This window comes from Oncorhynchus tshawytscha, linkage group LG04, assembly GCF_018296145.1.
Source record: "Oncorhynchus tshawytscha isolate Ot180627B linkage group LG04, Otsh_v2.0, whole genome shotgun sequence".
Classification (NCBI taxonomy): domain Eukaryota; kingdom Metazoa; phylum Chordata; class Actinopteri; order Salmoniformes; family Salmonidae; genus Oncorhynchus; species Oncorhynchus tshawytscha.
The window spans coordinates 50,107,663-50,128,267 of record NC_056432.1 but is presented as its reverse complement, the minus strand read 5'-3'; the positions used below and the strand labels follow the sequence as shown (position 1 = coordinate 50,128,267).

The 20,605-nt window shown below is 41.8% G+C and overlaps 1 protein-coding gene across 3 annotated transcripts in view; it reads right to left on the bottom strand.

Annotated features, from left to right (window-relative positions):
- LOC112248955 (cytoskeleton-associated protein 5) overlaps positions 1-20,605 on the bottom strand; it is an 82,648-nt gene that overhangs the window by 47,416 nt on the left and 14,627 nt on the right. For all 3 annotated transcript variants that reach the window (XM_024418428.2, XM_024418427.2, XM_024418429.2), the window contains exons 12-24: positions 19,923-20,063; positions 18,516-18,614; positions 18,224-18,334; positions 11,360-11,452; positions 10,862-11,047; positions 9,022-9,116; positions 8,864-8,921; positions 8,501-8,626; positions 8,100-8,233; positions 7,331-7,505; positions 6,838-6,951; positions 6,614-6,742; positions 6,182-6,376 (exon numbers count right to left, since the gene is read on the bottom strand). In XM_024418428.2, coding sequence (XP_024274196.1) covers positions 6,182-6,376; positions 6,614-6,742; positions 6,838-6,951; positions 7,331-7,505; positions 8,100-8,233; positions 8,501-8,626; positions 8,864-8,921; positions 9,022-9,116; positions 10,862-11,047; positions 11,360-11,452; positions 18,224-18,334; positions 18,516-18,614; positions 19,923-20,063 — 1,656 coding nt within the window. The remainder of the gene's footprint in view (positions 1-6,181; positions 6,377-6,613; positions 6,743-6,837; positions 6,952-7,330; positions 7,506-8,099; positions 8,234-8,500; positions 8,627-8,863; positions 8,922-9,021; positions 9,117-10,861; positions 11,048-11,359; positions 11,453-18,223; positions 18,335-18,515; positions 18,615-19,922; positions 20,064-20,605) is intronic.

The window sequence follows — 20,605 nt, the reverse complement described above, 5'->3', positions numbered from 1 at the left end:
AAAGCCCCCAAAACTACCCACTACTGTGACCTGTACGCTCTTATTGGCTGGCCCACGCTTCATACTCGTATCCAAACCCACTGGCTCCAGGTCATCTACAAGTATATGCTAGGTAAAGCCCTGCCTTCTCAGCTCACTGGTCACCATAGCTCACTGGTCACCATAGCAGCACCCACAAGTAGCACGCGCTCCAGCAGGTATATTTCACTGGTCACCTCCAAAGCCAATTCCACCTTTCCTTCCACTTTTCTGCTGCCAATGACTAGAACGAACTGCAATGTATTTTTTATATATATATATTTTTTTAAATCACTGAAGCTGGAGACATCTCCCTTACTAGCTTTAAGCACCAGCTCACAGATCACTGCACATAGCCCATCCAACTACCTCATCCCCATACTATATTAATTTATCTTGCTCCTTTGCACTCCAGTATCTCTACTTGCACGTTCATCTTCTGCACATCTATCACACCAGTGTTTAATTGGTAAATTGTAATTACTTCACCACAATGGCCCATTTACTGCCTTACCTCCCTTATCTTACCTCATTTGCACACACTGTATATATACTTTTTCTACCATATTATTGACTGTTTATTCCATGTGTAACAATGTGTTGTGTGTGTCGAACTGCTTTTCTTTATCTTGGCCAGGTCGCAGTTGTAAATGAGAACTTGTTCTCATAGGGAGAGGTTAAAAATGTCAGTGACGACACTTGCCATTTGGTCAGCCCATGTGCACAGTACACGTCCTGGTAATCCGTCTGGCCCTGCAGCCTTGTGAATGTTGACCTGTTCGAAGGTCTTAAATCGGCTGTGGAGAGCGTGATCAGTCTTCCGGAACAGCTGGTGCCCTCATGCACATTTCAGTGTTATTTGCCTCGAGGCGAGCATAGGATTACTTTAGCTCGTCTGGTAGGCTTGTGTCACTGGGCAGCTCTTGGCTGTGCTTCCCTTTGTAGTCTAATGGTTTGCAAGCCCTGCCACATCCGACGAGCGTCAGAGCCGGTGTAATACGATTCCATCTTACACGGAACCCAAACCGTCTGCGCTCGTGCGCCATTGTGAGCTATCGTGCATAAAATTATTTTGTCCCCCTACACCAAACGCGATCACAACACGCAGGTTAAAATATCAAAACAAACTCTGAACCAATGACATTAACTTGGGGACAGGTCGAAAAGCATTAAACATGTATGGCAATTTAGCTAGTTAGCTTGCACATGCTAGATAAATTTGTCCTATTTAGCTAGCTTGCTGTTGCTAGGTAATTTTTCCTAGGATATAACCAATGAGTTGTTATTTTACCTGAAATGCACAAGGTCCTCTACTCCGACAATTAATCCACACATAAAATGGACATCCAAATCGTTTCTAGTCATCTCTCATCCTTCCAGGCTTTTTCATCTTTGAACTTATATGGTGATCGGCATCTAAACTTTAATAGTAATACTACGACGACCGGCAAAACAGTTAGTCTTTCAGTCACCCACGTGGGTATAACCAATGAAGAGATGGCACGTGGGTACCTGCTTCTATAAACCCATGAGGAGATGGGAGAGGCAGGACTTTCAGCGCGATCTGCATCAGAAATAGAAAGGAGTTCTATTTTAGTCCTTGGCATTGCAGACGCTCGTTGGCACGCACAAGCAGTGTGGGTGCAATAATTGAATAACATGGATTTTGAAATGCTCGCGCACGCGACGTGTCCGGTCTGGTCAGCATGTAAGTCCTGTATTGACGCGTTACCCGTTTGATGGGTCGTAGGACATAGAGGGATTTCTTATAAGCTTTGGGGTTAGAGTCCCGCTCCTTGAAAGCGGCAGCTCTACCCTTTAGCTCAGTGCAGATTTTGCCTGTAATCCATGGCTTCTGGTTGGGGTATGTACATACGGGGATCACTGTGGGGATGACGTCATCGATGCACTTATTGATGAAGCCAATGACTGATGTGGTGTACTCCTCAACGGCATCGGAAGAATCCCGGAACATATTCTAGTCTGTGCTAGCGAAACAGTCCTATAGCTTAGCATCTGCTTCACCTGACCACTTTTTTATTTTATTGATCGAGTCACAGGTGCTTCCTGCTTTAAGTTTTGCTTGTAAGCAGGAATCTGAAGCATAAAATTGTCAGATTAACCCAATGGAGGGCAAGGGAGAGCGTTGTATGCTTCTCTGTGTGTGGAGTAAAGGTGGTCTAGACTTATTTTGCCCTCTGGTTGCACATTTAACATGCCGATAGAAATGAGTTAAACCAGATTTGAGTTCCTGCATTTAAGTCGCCGGCCACTAGGAGCGCCGGCTCTGGGTGAGCGTTACTGTTTGCTTATGGTGGAATACAGCTCATTGAGTGCGGTCTTAGTGCCTGCTTCAGTCTATGGTGGTATAATAGACAGAGGTCGACCGATTAGGATTTTTCAACACCGATACCGATTATTGGAGGATCAAAAAAAAAAAGATGCCGATTTGTATTTATTTGTAATAATGACAATTACAACAATACTGAATGAACACTAATTTTAATTTAATATAATCCATCAATAAAATCAATTTAGCCTCAAATAAATAATGAAATCAATTGTTTAAATAATGCAGAAACAAGTGTTGGAGAAGAAAGGAAAAGTGCAATGTGTGCTATCTAAAAAAAGCTAACGTTTAAGTTCCTTGCTCAGAACATGAGAACATACGAAAGCTGGTGGTTCCTTTTAACATGAGTCTTCAATATTCCCAGGTAAGAAGTTTTAGGTTGTAGTTAGAGGAATTATAAGACTATTTCTCTCTATACTATTTCTATTTCATGTACCTTTGACTATTGGATGTTCTTATAGACACTTTATAGTATTGTCAGTGTACCAGTATAGCTTCCGTCCTCCTCCTCGCTCCTCCCTGGAACTCGAACCAGCAACACAACGACAACAGCAGCGTTACCCATGCAGAGCAAGGGGAACAACTACTAGAAGGCTCAGAGAGAGTGATGTTTGAAATGCTATTCGCGCCGCTAACTAGCCAGCCATTTCACTTCGGTAACACCAGCCTCATCTCGGGAGTTGATAGGCTTGAAGTCAGAAACAGCACAATGCTTGACGCACAACGAAGAGCTGCTGGCAAAACGCCCGAAAGTGCTGTTTGAATGAATGTTTACGTGCCTGCTTCTGCCCATCACCGCTCAGTCAGATACTTAGATACTTGTATGCTCAGTCAGATTATATGCAACACAGGACACGCTACATAATATCTAGTGATATCAACCATGTGTAGTTAACCAGTGATTATGATTGATTGTTTTTTACAAGATAAGTTTAATGCTAGCTAGCAACTTACCTTGGCTTACTGCATTTACGTAACAGGCAGTCTCCTTGTGGAGTGCAACGAGAGAGAGGCAGGTCGTTATTGCGTTGGACTAGTTAACTGTAAGGTTGCAAGATTGGATCCCCCAAGCTGACAAGGTGAAAATATGTCTTTCTGCCCCTGAACAAGGCAGTTAACCCACCGTTCCTAGGCCGTCATTGAAAATAAGAATGTGACTTGCCTAGTTAAATAAATAAATCAAAAACTGCAAAATCGGTGCCCAAAAATACAGATTTCCGAATGTTATGAAAACTTGAAATCGGCCCTAATTAAAATAGGTCGACCTCTAGTAGACAGCAATGAAAAGTACAGATGAAAACTAGGTACATCATGTGGTCTACAGCTGATGATACTACCCCAGCTGAGAAATAACGAGACTTTCTTAGATATTGTGCACCAGCTGTTATATAGAAAAATAACTACTCCGCTGCCCTTAGTCTTACCACACACCGCTGTTCTATCATGCCGGCGCATCATATAACCATCCAGCTACATGTTGATAGTGTCGTCGTTCAGACATGACTCAGTGAAGCATAGATATTACAGTTTTAAATGACCAGTTGGTAATTTAATCTTCCGTGTGGGTCATCAAATTTATTTTCCAAAGATACCACTAGCAAACGTGCAATGGAAGGCAGTAGGGATTTATTTGATCCCCTGCGGCCACTTGTTCTCCACCTTCTCTTCACACAAATGACAGGGATCTGGGCCTGTTCCCGGGAAAGAACTGTCATACACATCGGGCTCATTAAAGGAAAAATAGGATTCTGCCAGATCGTGCTGAGTGATCGCATTTCTGATGTCGAGAAGTTATTTTCGGTCGGTAGCAGCAACATTATGTCCAAAATAAGTTTGAAAAAGTTAAACGCAAAGAAACAAAGAAAAAAAAAACTATTGGATAGGAACACTTAAAACGTCAGCCTTTTTCTCCGGCGCCGTCTTAATGGTGTGCATATTGCCCAGCCCTACGCTGTTTCAGGTGCCGCTGCAGAATGTACAATTGTGTTAAGATCTGGTGAGACTGCCATGGCATATGGTATATATCATTTGTGTGCTCGTCAAACCAGTCAGTGAGCACTCGTGCCATGTAGATGGGGGCATTTTCATCCTGGAAGAGAACCCTCCCAACAGGATAGAAAATTATTCACCATAGGTTGAGTTGAAGGTGATCACTCACAATATCTGTATTTATTGGCATTTACACTGCCTTCTAGGGGTTAAGTGGACCTAAACCATGACAGGAAATTACATCCCATACTTTGTATCTCCTTAACCAGGAAGTGATAACGCAGATCACACCAATGGAGAGAAGAACTGAATGTACTTAAAATATGTCAGAGCCCAAAGAATTTGTCCAAAATCAATGGTCAGTATTGCACATCCACATAGAGTGCTATCAGAAAGCAATATGTTTCCCACATTTTTACATTACAGCCTTATTCTAAAATTGCTTAAATCTACACACAATACCCCATAATGACAAAGTAAAAACAGGTTATTTTACTGATACCTGAAATATCACATTGTTTGAAGCACCTTCGGCAGCGATTACAGCCTCAAGTCTTCTTGGGTATGACACAGGTGAGGAAAAACTTGTAGCATTTGGGGAGTTTCTCCCATTCTTCTCTGCAGAGCCTCTCAAGCTGTGTCAGGTTGGACGTGGAGCGTCACTGCACAGCTATTTTCAGGTCTCTCCAGAGATGTACCTGCTCGAACAAGTCCGGGCTTTGGCTCGGCAAATCGAGATTGAGACATTTCCCGAAGCCACTCCTATGTTCTCGTGGCTGTGTGATTTGGGTCGTTGTCCTGTTGGAAGGTGAACCTTTGCCCCAGTCTGAGGTCCTGAGCGCTCTGGAGCACGGTTTCATCAAGGACTTCCGTACGTTGCTCCTTTCATATTTCCCTCGATCCAGACTTGTCTACCAGTCCCTGCTGCTGAAAAACATCCCCACAGCACAATGCCACCACCATGCAACACCGTAGGGATGGTGTCAGGTTTCTTGGCATTCAGGCCAAAGAGTTCAATCTTGGTTTCATCAGGCGAGAGGATCGTTGCCATTGGTCTGAGTCTTTAGGTGACTTTTGGAAAACGCCAAGCGGGCTCTCATGTGCCTTTTCCTGAAGAGTGGCTGCCGTCTGGCCACTATCATAAAGGCCTGGTTGGTGGAGTGCTGCAGAGATGTCTGTCATTCTGGAATGTTCTCCCATCTCCACAGAGGAACTCTGGAGCTCTGTCAGTGACCATTGGGTTCTTGGTCACCTCCCTGACAAGGCCCTTCTCCCCCTGATTGCTCAGTTTGGTCAGGCAGCCAGCTCTATGAAGAGTCTTGGTTGTTCCAAATGTCTTCCATTTAAGAATGGAGGCCACTGTATTCTTGGGGACATTCAATGTTGCAGACATTTTTGCTACCCTCCCCCAGATCTGTGCCTTGACAACATCCAGTCTCGAAGCTCTACAGACAATTCCTTCAACCTAATGGCTTGGTTTTTGCTCTGACAAGCACTGTCAACTGTGGGACACTATATAGAAAGGTGTGCCTTTCCAAATCATGTCCAATCAATTGAATTTAGCCCAGGTGGACTCCAATCAAGATGTAAAAACATTGATGATCAATGGAAACAGGATGCACCTGATCTCCATTTCAATAAGGTATTTATTTTATTTGCAAATGTCTAAAAACCTGTTTTTGCTTTCTCATTATGGGGTAGTGTGTGTAAAAAGCAATTTATTCAATTTAAAGTAAGTGAAGGGGTCTGAATACTTTCCAAATGCACTGTACATACAGTAGAATAAAAACAAGACATGCACAGTTGCTCTCCTTAGTCCCCTACCTTCAGTTTGCCTGTGGCCTTGTTCATCTTGTCGAAGCCCAGGTGCATCATGAAGACAGGCAGGACATCCTGGGCTCGCTTCCTTACGTCAACGTTGCGGTCCTCCAGGCAGCCGAACAGGGGGGGGACACACAGCATGAGATCGGAGGGCACTGAGCGCATGGTGGGCAGATGCACTGCCAGCCAGCCAAGCACCTGAGGAAGGAAGGAGCGGGAGATTGAATCAGGTGTCACTCAAGCTTTAAAATTAAAGTTTGGCCAATTTTTTTAACAGACTGTTTTAGAGGGCGCCTCTGACCATTCCCTTTGAAATGTCCTGCTGCAAATAAGAAACACAGGGCAACAAATGTAACAGCTGTTATAGTGACATGTGTACTAAAATCTTCAAATCACAAACCCTATCCATAACACCTATCCTTCCCCCACACTCACCTCCTGTCTGAGGAAAGGATTCTCCCTCTTCAGCTCTTCAGACAGCTCTTCCCCTTCCAGCCACTCCTTCATACCAGTCTGCTCCACCCAGGAGTTCAGGGTGGCCATGGCCGCAGCACGAACTGTGTTCTGGGGAAAGACAATGAGAAGTGTGGGTTTGACCATACTTGTGTGCGCATTTCAGTCTGTGATAGAGAGAAGGGGTGTTTGTGACATGTGTGTACCTTAATATCCCCCAGCACAGTGATGACTGGTATGCCCAGGGTCTTGACATGCTGTTTGAGGGCAGGGCCCATGGCAGTGGCTATCTGCTGCATGATCGACAGGGTCTGCTGGACCTGAAACAGAAAGACTGGTCACATGATGATCCCGTCAAGGCAATAATGACGAAGCACTGATTATGTATTTTAAATTCATGTCAATTCTGGAGACATGGAAATGAAACTCCCAGCAGTAGTCCCCCACACACTTCTGACATGCAATTTATACTGTGAGATCAATGATCATCCGCAGCACTCACCAACATAAAGTCCCAGCACATTGTGCAACAAGATTCTCCTGGAGAATCAGATAGAAGGGAAACTACATGTGGTCCGACTGCTCTAAACTAATTCACATGTAGGCCTAAGCGACGGTACGGTTGTGGTCCCACATCTCTGCAATGTAAACCCATTTAAACACTCCCATCTAGAGAAACACTCAGGATGTAACACTCACCAGGATCTTGTTGGAGTCACTGAGGCGTCCCTTCAGTGTGATGGGCAGGTCTCCCAAGCTGGGCTTGATGAACTTGGCCTCAGAGAGAACTGCAGCCACCTCATTCAAACCCTCCTTACGGATAGTCCAGTTCTTATCGCCCACCTTGGACACCATGTCCTCTGTGATCTTATCACTACAGAGAAAGAGAACATATCAGAAGAGCCATTTCTTTGACCGTGATGAAATGCACCCAGTTCTTTCAGTTCTCATCTAAGAACTATTTGTGAAAGCAATAAGGTATAAATGCCACCACATTACTTTAACCTTAAAACAATGGCTGCCTGAAGGACAATACCTCTGACAGTCTTGGAACCATTCTACCCGGGGCTTTTTAATTTAAAAAAAATAATAAATAAAATAATAATAATAATAATAATAATAATAAAAATAATAAATAAAATACCACCTAATTTTAGATGGGGCGTCTGGTGTGATGCTAACCCATACAGTTAAATTAATGGTGCTACTCACGCACACACAGAAGCAGCTTTTGCAACGATAGAGAAATTCTTTAGTACAGTGTTTCCTAACCCTCTTATCAGGGACCACCAGATGTTACACATTTTTGTTGCAGCCTTAAACTGGCACACCTGATTCAATTAGTCCACGATTGATCAACCCCTTGGCTAATTGAAATTGGGTGTGCAAGTTTAGGGCTAAAACAAAAAAGGTCTGGTGGTCCGAGATTAAGGTTGTTAGTATTGCTCTAGTACATCGATGTGCTAACCTGATGTCAGTGCGAGGCAGGAGGTCCATGATGTCACCTGCAACCCCTTCTTCCTTGCACTCTTCTCCCTCCTCCTGCCCCCCTGTCCTTTTGATGGCGCCTCTAGTGGGGGCAGGAGGAGTCTGGCCCTGCATCTGACACAGCAGAACCAAGATGAATCAATCACAGAGCCAATATGGAAACAATGTAAAATAAACAAGTAGGCATTCTTGCACTGATAATATTTAATGTGAAAATATTTTAGGCATTTAAGAGGCTATAATTCAATTTCACAATAACAAAAGTATGTGATAGAAAGGGACATTATTTGGTAGATACATTTAAGGATAGATAAAACATACCAGGTACTCCAAGTGTCAAGTAAGCTAGAGATATTTATGATGTGTCAACTAAAATACTACCTTCTCAAACTCTGCGTCGATTTGAGCGAGCAGTGCTGCCTTCTCGTCCTCAAAGAACATACGCAGTGAGGCGCCCATGTACAGGTACATCACCCCCAGCAGAGAGATAGCTGCTGCTCGTATAGCCTGCGACAAGTTAAAAAGGCAGTCGTTTCACCGTTTTTAAATACCTTAATTGTGAACCAATCCATCTACCAGAGCTCTATAAGATCAAGGAATAAGGACCCAAAAATATAAATCTAAGGAAATGTTAAAGTAAAAATGTTTTGAACCATAATCCATACAAACTGATTGACTGCTTCCAAATAGCAGCAGACAAATAAAGCAAGACAGACTCAAACAGAAATCAGCAGTAACACTCACAGGATTGGAGGCACCCAAAGCAGTCTTGACATGGTTGATAAAAGCTTTCACATTGATTCTGTAAAAGGAGGACATGCCTGATTGATTCAATACCATGAATGAGACACAAAAACACTGACAACACTCCAATGGAATATAAGACCTGGGTGATAACTTACCCTGTGAAGCCAAATTCCTTCATGGCATTGGCCAGCCAGTTCAGTGTCTCAGCTTGGTTTTTCGGGTTCTTCTGGGCAAAAGCCAATGACACAACCTAGAGTAGAGGTCGAGCGATTAATCAGCAGGACCGATTTCAAGTTCATAAGACTTTTTGGACGCCGATTACATTGCAATCCACAAGGAAACTGCGTGGCAGGCTGACCACCTGTTACACAAGTGCAGCTTGTGGCTGCAAGGAGCCAAGGTAAGTTGCTAGCTAGCATTAAACTTGACTTATTAAACACAATCACCACAGTCACTAGTTAACTAAACATGGTTGATATTACTAGGTTACCTAGCTTGTCCTGCGTTGCCTATAATCAATGCGGTGCCTGCTAATTTATCATTGAATCACAGCCTACTTCAACGTCACCAAACAGGTGAGGATTTAATAAAAGCACATTTGAAAAAGCACAATCGTACCTAACCATAAACAATGCCTTTCTTAAAAGCAATACACCGAAGTATATATATTTTTTACCTGCATATTTAGTTAAGGAATGCATGTTAGCAGGCAATATTAACTTGGGAAATTGTGTCACTTCTCTAGCATTCTGTGCAAGAAGAGTCCGGGTATATGCAGCAGTTTGGGCCGCCTGGCTCGTTGCGAACTGTGTGAAGACCATTTCTTCCTAACAAAGACCGTAATTACCCAGAATTTCACATAATTATGACATAACATTGAAGGTTGTGCAATGTAACAGCAATATTTACACTTAGGGATGCCACCCGTTTGATAAAATACGTAAAGGTTCCATATTTCATTGAAAGAGTAAAGGTTTTGTTTTCGAAATTTGACCATATTCCGGATTTGACCATATTAAAAGGCTTGTAATTTCTGTGTGTTTATTATAATTAAGTCTGATTTGACAGAGCAGTCTGAGCGGTGGTAAGCAGCAGCAGGCTCGAAAGCATTCATTCAAACAGCACCTTGCTGAGTTTTCCAGCAGCTCTAAGCAATGCTTGATGCAAAACTCTGTTTATGAGTTCAAGCCCATCAACTCCCAAGATTAGGCTGGCAATACTAAAGTGCCTATAATAACACCAAATAGTCAAAAGTATATGAAATACAAATGTATAGAGAAATAGTCCTATAAAACTACAACCTAAAACTTCTTAACTAGGAATACTGAACCACCAGCTTTCATATGTTCTCGTGTTCTGAGCAAGGAACTTAAACTTTGGCTTTTTTTTACATGGCACATATTGCACTTTTTCTTCTCCAACACTTTTTGCATTATTTAAACAAAATTGAACAGGTTTCATTATTTAGAGACCAGAAAGATTTTATTTATGTATTACTTTAAAATAAGTGTTCATTGTTCAATCAGCATTGTTGTAATTGTCATTACATATTTAACATTTTAAAAAATAAAACACTTTTTTTTTTTAATTGTCCGATTGCTCGGTTTCGGCTTTTTTTGGTCCTCCAATAATCTGTGTCGGTGTTTAAAAAAATCATAAACGGTCGACCTCTAACCTGGAGTGGTCAGAGGGGTTAGTGGATTTGTCTGCAGTTTGGTTAAAAATAAATCAATGGTGTCAGTTAATATCAGTGAGAGAAAAAACAAACTGCATCAGTGGGTAACAGTTTGTTCACCCGAATCCTTCCCTCCTTTCTTGAAATAATCACTGACCAAAACAAAAACACATTGAAGCAAGCCATTGGCTCCAGTTAAACTACTTGGCATTCACAGACCTGGACAATACATTCATTTTCCTTTATAGTTAAAACTTTTTTTTTGTTGTGTTCCCTAATGAACATTACCCTGCCCATGTTCAGTATATCCAGTCTATTACCTGTTCAGCAATCCAGGAGAGAGAGCAGGCCTCTCCTATGGCCGTTAGGGCATCCTTGGCCTTCCCTCCACACTTGACGTCTCCCACCTTCTCCACCAGGGCATCCAGCACCACAGAGGCAGACGTCTTAGAGAACCTGCCCCTCTGGGCCACCACTGCCACCACCTGGAGCTTTAGCTGCAACACCTGGAAGCATGTCACAAGACTGAACATTTTGTAGCCTGTTTTAGCGCACATGAACAAACTCATTTTAAATCCAGTATGGAGGTGAAATCATCCTGTTGCCATGTTTGGACAGTTGATATTGTGAATCTACTATAAAATAGATAGTTTTGATCACCTGCAGTGGGTCTTATCACTAGCCAATTACTATACCATTAAATATCATCTTGCATTGGCAAGAGACACGGTAAACGATTATAGAGATCCAAAACCTTTAGGCAAAAATCTACTGTCTATGGACAACCCCCAGTTGAGTGTGGTAGGTTTGTTAGGTACCTGGAAGTTAGTCTCCTTCCAGCCAGGTTTCTTGGTCAGCATGCGGACCAGAGCCTGACATGGCATCGCACCGATGTCCATCTGCTCCGCAAGCTGGAGGGGAGAAGTCAGAACAGAGGGGTTAGCATTCACTTATAAAAGATGTCTTTGAATGTGTAACGCCTGGTGTGGCTCTCAATTAAGCATTAAGACCAGCAGGGTTGTGGTATATGGCCAATATACTGTACACCACGGCTAAGGGCTGTTCTTGTACCAACTCAGTGGCCTTCTAGGTAGTGTCCGCCCTGATATTAGAAGGTTAGGAGTTCAATCCAGAGTCATAGCAAATACTGTAAAACCTACAAACCTACTAATTTCCCAGGATAAATGGGGAATCATGAACATCATGACATGAAATGGAACTTAAAATGTTATGCTGGCTTCTATAGCCTTCTCTCTATTTGCATGATTAATCACAATGCATCTCATGACAAACAAAACATTTACTATTGTGACAGGTAGGTCTACATTTGCTGCAGCATTGCTTATGCTACCAAATTCATATAGACGTGAGTTATAGATCTGTCACTCATTTAAAACAAGTCTAAGAGGGGGTAGATGTGTTCTGTGTGCTATTTCAGTACAAATGTGTGTCTTACTTTCGGTTTTGTACACCAGCTTCAAAACAGCTGAAAATACAATATTTCACATCGGTTTAGATTGACAAACTATGAATTTTGCAACGAGGAAATGGCAGAGCGATTTCTGCATTGTGCATCTTTAAACTGCAGATGCAGTTAAGCTGACATATGGAATTGTTTTAAGGTCATACCATGGATCATTTAGCGATTTGATTTTGTATTTTAGGACCCCTCCACAAATCAAAAATGTTTTGGGATAAAATATTGAATTTGGCCTCTACTACTGTAGCCCATAGAAACAGATTAAATAGCACATTCAAAAATGGCAACAAAAAAAAAAAAAAGTGAAATGGGGAAAAAAATATATACTTATTGGGCCTAGGACAGACTTCAAAACCATATTCCTTAGTGTCTTTTTTGCCATTTATTCATGCATCTGTCCTAGGCCCAAGTATTATTCATTTTACACATTTAACCCCTTATTTTTGTTGGCATAAAACTACCTTCATACAATTCCCATGACACTTGTGGGGGTCGTAGAGCAAAACGCAGTACACGATCGTGTTTGTGAGAATCTCCCCTATTGTGGTAGGCCAAACCGGTCGAACGTCGCACAGCCATTGAAGAGGAGTGGGACACAACCTGCCACAGCCCACAATCAGCCTGATCAACTCTATACGAAGGAGATGTGTCGCGCTGCATGAGTCAAATGGTGGTACCACCTAGGGCTGTTACAGTGACTGTATTACTACCACACCGGCAGTCAAGACTCCTGACTACAGTCAAATTCCACATGACTGTTTAGTCACGGTAACTACGCTCTCCAAGCTCTGATGGTCATTAGTAGCCTACCAAACTTGCCTGGTCGTCAGCACTCCATTGTCCCTCTAAATCACTGACAACACACGTTATCGATACTCAAAACACTTCATGAGAGCTCAAGAGCTAATGTTAGGCAACATTTCTATATGCTATGCAATTGAGTGAGAAAATATTTTTGTTGGCTTCTATTTAAAGAGGATCTTATCAAATTTCTATAGGCTAGGCCTACCACATTTATTTCTGAACTTGCCTAATATTAAGCACATTACTCCTCTTTACAACAGGACTAAAGCGTATCTGGCCGGCATGAAAATGAACTACGGGAAAAGCGTTCATTCACTATTTAAGTGCATAGATGACATGCATTTCCACCCCTGCCCAGAGACAGCGGCATAATAGTCAATTCTAAATGAAAACTGATTTCACACATTTAGTATGTAAATGTAAAGATTAAAATCAAGCATAGTCTGATGTGACAATATTAGCCTATCACTTGAGAATGATGACCAGCTTGTATGCATTAAGGCAAAAAACGACAAAGCATTACATGCATAACCGCATTGGCGGTCCCTTGAGAATGGTGTTTGCCCACATTGCTGCACTTTATTTGAAGAAATGGCCAAATAGTTTGTCAACATTTTAAGCTAAAACAGTCTGATCTGTTGCATCAGCGTAATTTCTTAAGGTTTTGATAATTGGTTGTATTCACTCAGGATCTATAGCATTCCAAAAGTATGTTTGGAATATTTATTTCTCATACAGGACAAAGGACCTAACTCGTAGCTACAAAATGTAAAGAAAGCAATCCAATGTCATTTGTTACCTAGACTTTACTGTAAATGACAACAAAAAAATACACTAATATTGCAGTTAGCCGTGACAGCCTTTATAATAGAATGCTTGTGACCACAATCTAAATATTGCACTTGGGGGGGGGGGGAAATCTTTAAGTAGAAACGGAATGAAACAGGCATTCTATTTTTGCTTTTTTATAGTAGACATTAAGCAAGTGCACAAGGATGCGTGTGCAAAAATAACATTCACCGAGTAAAACATTTAATAATGCCCCCGCACGTGTTACTGTCAAGTTAACAAACAATATTTGGGCTACACTGCACATTATTACATTGTACATTTTCTGCCTGTGGACATATGTTCTACCATGTGTCAGCAGAACACGATACCCTTTGTTGGCATAATCTCAATCAGGCAGAGTACACCTGGCATACCCTTTTTTTATCCACTGTATTGAAAAACTGAGAAAGGGGTAAGGGGAAAGGGGTGTTTCTTTCAACTCTATAGTAGGCTGGACAATAGAACGAGTCCAAATTCACCAAAGGCTGAAAAAACGGCAATAGAGCGTTGGCTAAACTGGAACACAAGTGCGAGCCCAAAGCAAATTAATCGAACGGTTCTCAGAGCCAATTTTGACGAGAATTATGCTTAGAAATCCATTTTGCCCAAAAAGGCACAAAAAAAAAATGTATCCCTTTTTATAGTACCACTACAATTTGTTCTAAGGACAAAACTGAAGAAAAAAAAATACTTGTATAGAAAGTAAACATACACACCTCTATGGTGTCAAATGCGCTTATGTCTGCATAAGGAGGATGTAGGTTAGGACTATTTGTTTCTAGCGATCGATGACAACGAGATACACTGCCCAGCCTTACATAATTAGAAATGTAATTGTTTAATTGTTATGCTGTAAATATTTTATTTTGATTGTAATTGATTAAATGAACTAGCAAATATGTTATATTAAGCATTTGAGGAATTACCATTTCAGTAAGTATATACACTTTATTCAGTGACCGTAGGTATATAAAGGTTGATAGTATGAGCCAATTTTTTTTTTAAACAAATGAACTGCAGTAACTAAAATCAACCCAATAGATAGGAGCATAAGACCACAAATGACATTTAAGATCAGTTCTCCCTGCATGTACAACTTCCCCAAACCCTCACAGAAAAACTCCCGACGCACACTTTCCTGTCCCTTTCCACACTGCTAATAAGCAAGCCGAAACATCATTAACAGATGATCAAATTACTATGATTCAAGAGCATTATTTTCATGTTTTGAAATTATACTTTATTACTATTCCAACAACTACTATCAATAATCCTGAACATTAATTCAGTCACCTCTGGTCGAGAAACGTATTTTCCTATTACATTCACTGTCAAATTCATCAACCATGATCTAGCCGCTCTGCCATCTCGCACAAGTAGCCAGCTCCAAACGTTCCCTTTTCAGGACCCTTTCTGCTGAGTACACAGCAATATGGCATAGCCAGTTAATTTTGTCACATGCGCCGAATACAACGTGTAGACCTTAGTGAAATGCTTACTTACAAGCCCTTATCAAACAATGCAGTTAAGAAAAAAATAAACAAATCATTAAAGAGCAGCAGTAAAATAACAATAGCGAGGCTATATACAGTGATTCCTCTAAAAGTTGTGAGCTTATGCTGCAGTACTTAGAGGTAATTTGTGGTTTAGTACGGTACCCTGCGTCACCACTTCATTGCTCCAGACCAGCGCAAGGGGGAGTTAAAGCACTGATTACGCTTTTGGGTCCTACTGTCTCTGACAATGAATGGGTGACATACCTAAATAGAAACTGAATTATGCACGACTTCAGTATTACTTACTAAAACTGTTGTTACAGTAAGGTTATTATTTCTTTTGGGAATATTTTGCTCTTACTGTAGGCCACTCCTGACCGGTCATGTTAGACCAATGCGCCACTCAGGCGCTGTACAAGACACTGCATAGCAGTTCAAGCTGTTGCTACAGATGCTGGTTCAATACCGAATCTAAAACAATGTAACTAAGTGGCATCTTTATGCGTTCATTAATAAAATAATCTTTAAAAATGCCAACGTTTATTTAGTTATGATTTATAACTAATTACTATGGGAATAAATGATCCTCCAATCCTCTAATTATTGGCAGAGAGTAATTTCATATTTCGATATACTGTAGGCAACATGAGTCTCAAGTGTTGAGTAATGTGCTGTTAAGTGGTGATGGTCAGTTAAGAGCAAATTCTTATTTATTTACAAGGACAGCCTACTCCTTCCTCCCCATTGGGGAATTGAACCCCGGTCTCCAACGTGCCCGCATCCTCTAGTACAGCCATTATTGAAGGCTATCAGATACTTCTCAAAAGATGCCCTATGGGTGGTCAAACTAGCATTACTGGTACCAGTGGATCACACTTAAATAACATGCAATAGAATTCTGCAGCAACATGCAAGCTTAACCGAAGTACGCTGCAACTTTTAAAGGACCAACCACTGTACAGGGGGTACCGGTTAGTTGAGGTAATATATACACTACCACTACACTAATGTACTTGTCCTCTTACTCAGTTGTGCATATGGGCCTCCCATTCCTCTTTCTATTCTGGTTAGAGACAGTTTGCGCTGTTCTGTGAAGGGAGTAGTACACAGCGTTGTTTCTTGGCAATTTCCTGCATGGAATAGCCTCCATTTCTCAGAACAAGAATAGACTGACGAGTTTCAGAAGTTAGTTAATGTGTCTGTCCATTTAGAGCCTGCAATCAAACCCACAAATGCTGATGCTCAACTACTCTAAAGGCCCATTGTATTAAAAATAAAATAAAAATCAGCCGTTTTAATTTGTGCTAACATAATTGCAAAAGGGTTTCCTAATGATCAATTAGCTTTTTAAAATGATAAACTTGGATTAGCTAACAACATGCCATTAGAACACAGGAGTGACGGTTAAAAATACTTTAAAAACCTGCAGTTTCCAGCTACAATAGTCATTTAGAACATTAACAATGTCTAAGCTGTATTTCTGATCAATTTGATGTTATTTTAAATGGACAAAATTATTATTTCAAAATCAAGGACATTTGAGAAGTGTTGGCAAACTTTTGACCGGTAGTGTACATGTAGGTAGAGTTAAAGTGAATATGCATTGATAACAGTAGCAGCAGTGTAAAATAGAGGGGTGGGGGCAATACAAATAGTCTAGGTAGCCATTTGATTAGATGTTCAGGAGTCTTTTGACGTGGGGGTAGAAGCCGTTTAGAAGCCTCTTGGACATAGACGTGGCGCTCCGGTACCGCTTGCCTTGCAGTAGCAGAGAGAACAGTCTATGACTAGGGTGGCTGGAGTCTATTAGGGCCTTCCTCTGACACCACTTGGTGTAGAGGTCCTGGGTGGCAGGAAGCTTTGCTCCAGTGATGTACTGGGTCGTACGTACTACCCTCTGTAGTGCCTTGGTGTCGGAGGATGGGCAGTTGCCATACCAGGCAGTGAAACAACCAGTCAGGATGCTCTTGATAGCGCAGCTGTAGAACCTTTTGAGGATCTGAGGACCCATGCCAAATCTTTTCAGTCTCCTGGGGGAATAGGCTTTGTCGTGCCCTCTTCACGACTGTCTTGTGTGCTTATACCATGTTAGTTTGTTGGTGTTGTGTACGCCAAGGAACTTGAAGCTCTCAACCTGCTTCACTGCAGCCCTGTCGATGAGAATGGGGGTGTGCTCGCTCCTCTTTTTCTTGTTCACAATCTCCTTAGTCTTGATCATGTTGAGGAAGCGGTTGTCCTGGCACCACACGGCCAGTTCTCAGACCTCCTCCCTATAGGCTGTCTCATCGTTGTCGGTGAGCAGGCCTACCACTTATGTCATCTGCAAACTTGGTGTTGGAGTCGTGCAGTCATGAGTGAACAGGGAGTACAGGAGGGGACTGAGCATGCACCCGTGTTGAGGATGAGCGTGGCGGATGTGTTGCTACCTACCCTCACCACCTAGGGGCAGCCCGTTAGGGAGTCCAGGATCCATTTGCAGAGTGAGGTGCTTAGTCCCACGGTCCTTAGTTTAGTGATGAGCTCAGGGCACTATGGTGTTAAATGCTGAGCTATAGTCAAAGAATAGCATTCTCGCATAAGTATTGCTTTTGTCCAGCTGGGAAAGGGCAGAGTGGAGATCAATAGAGATTGCATCATCTGTGGATCTGTTGGGGCGGTATGCAAATTGGAATGGTCTAGGGTTTCTGGGATAAATTGTTTGTTCTGTATATTTATATGCTTTAGAATGACACTTCTAGCCTGGTGGGAAATACCGGGTTACCTGGGAGAAAGATTTATTCTCAAGAAGGAATATTTTTAAAATATTCAACCCTAGATCTGATGAGTCTGCCTGGCACTCAGCATTTAGGAGATGGATTGGGGGTGATAGATTAGCGTCCTGTCAAGGAGGTGTACTCTTACGTCTAGCTGCCTCACGATACAGAAACAGGCGATATGCTCCTATTAGCCATTACTACTCACACAAGCCAAAGCTGGGCAAGGCTACTCAAGAGACTTACACTGCAAGAACAAATGTTGTAATAGAGTACAGGGAGAAACAAAGAGAACTTGAAAACATAAATGCTGCTGACCTGGTAAAATTCCTCCATGCTGGCCAGCCTCTCCTTCCAGTTGGAGCTGTCCAGCATCTTTACACAGGAGGCAGGCAGCACCGCTGCAGCCAGCTCATCACACACCTCCACCTAAGAACAGTCCATATGTACTTTTGACTAGAGCCCAGTTTCAAATTGCACCCTGTTCCAGAGCTAAATATTAGTGCACCATAGGGGGGGTGCTGTCATTTGCAACTTGTATCTATTTAATATTGAGTAATTTATTGAGGACTATTTGATACTTCAAAATCAGTAAGATGTGAGTACTCACTGAGAGCTCAGTCTCCACGATCTCTTTTGTTTCAGCAGGCTTCTTACTCTTGGCTCCACCTTCTGCTCCAGGCTTCCCTTTCTTAGCAACGCCAACATCCTAGACAACACATCAAATCAGATTTTAGAATAAACAGACAATTGTATTTTTACAAACAGGAAATAACACATTAGGGAAACATTTAAAAAGTACATTGAGAGCAATTTAAAAGAAGAATCCATCCTTGAGCAATGACCAAACACTGGCTGCAACACACCATTTAGGAGCAACTGCTGTGGAATAGAACAGCATAGATGACCACTGTCAACAGAGATGACATTATCCCACACTGTATTCATTGCTCTACTATTACCAGCAGGTTGTCCATAAGTCCAGCTTCAACATTAAACTACCCACACCTTTCATGGTTTTGACCACAGCCTTATATTGAAGCTCTCTGCTTAGCAAAAAAAGAAACTGTCCCTGGGGCTCTGGGTACTAGGTAGTCACTGGTTTAGTGGATCACACAAGAACGCTTCAATGTAAATACCTCCTAGCATCTTTCCCATGGCTTTGACTGGTTTTCAAGCTCTATTGGTTAGAGTGTGTCGTGGAAGATTCAGAATTTGTTGGTAACATTTGTAAGATGTTTTATATTCATCAAATGTGTGTAAGTTACTTCTCATCAGAATGGTATTATTGTATAATACTGTGGCGAGGTTGCAGTTATCTGTTCTATGTCAAAACTAAGTTGCATGGGCCGCAGAGAGGGGAGAGGTCAAAGCGTCATCATGTGTAAACATATCTTTTACTCCCTACCTTTCCCAGTGGGGAAAGGAGGGTGGCAGTGTCTGGAATCATTCTATGCTCCCTCTAATGTTGTTTATATCTTAACCTATAGCCTCATTCTCCTCTCCGTGAGTTTGTATTTAGAGTGGGTTGTATCTAAATGACAATTTGATATATGCCTGTTGATATGGAGGATTGGTTTATGGTTCTGGGGTTTGAGAAAGGAGACAAAGCTGAACGATGAATTATGTCTATGCTGTCTGACTGTGTGTTCTTTGCTATTAAAGGATCTCAGTTGCATTGTAAGGGGGCTCTCAGAAAATTCATTGAGAGACACTAAATTTATCTGAGAGTCACAGAAAATGCTATAGAGCGTATATAATTAAAGATGGACTTTGATAACTAACTGACTTGTGTGTGGTTTGCTGCCATGATTTGGTAAATAGAGGAAATTTCCACAACAAGTGAAAAACAAGCTCCTCTACTGTAGTTTATATTGTCCAAATGATTAAAGTTCAATTCAACCCTTCTAAAAGACACCTTCAAACATTTTGTGCAACAAACCTGACAAGGAGCACCATGACATGCAAACCCACTACGGAGACATGAAACATGAAGAGCTAGGTCATGCCGGCTCACCTTATACAAAGGGGCATTTTTGGGGGGCCCTGCGGGTTTGGCTGGGGCCTCAGACTGTGCCTTGGTGCCAGGTTTCCCTTTCTCCGCTCCTCCTCCCTTCTTTCCTCCTGCCAGCTCCACATTGGACGCAATCGCTTTAATCTTTGAGAGGAAAATAGCATTAAGAGAACACACTTGGAAATTACCAATCTGAGCAACAGGATGGCCCAAGGACAACAACAATGACATATCTAAAACAAAGAACTGATTTATGTAAACACACATTTTCACAAACTGGCTCTGAAAACAGTGCAACAGCTATTTTATTTGAAGTTGACCAAAAGCAGGGCTCCAAAGTGATTATTTTGCATCCATTCACTTGGGACACAATTTTTTTTAATTGATTGCATCAGTGCGAGCTGCAAATTCTAGTTTGTCATTTAATTCAAAGCTTTATATTTTTGGGGTGCAAATCAGAATATATTCATCATGCATTCCTGCTTGTAGTCAGGAGGTTAAAGGAGGCCTACAACCCTGACTCAGGTACACCAGCTCTGTCAGGAGGAATGGGTCAAAATTCACCCAACTTATTGTGGGAAGCTTGTGGAAGGCTACCCAAAATGTTTGACCGAAGTTAAACAATTTAAAGGCAATGCTACCAAATACACTCAATTAGTATGTAAACTTCTGACCCACTGGAATGT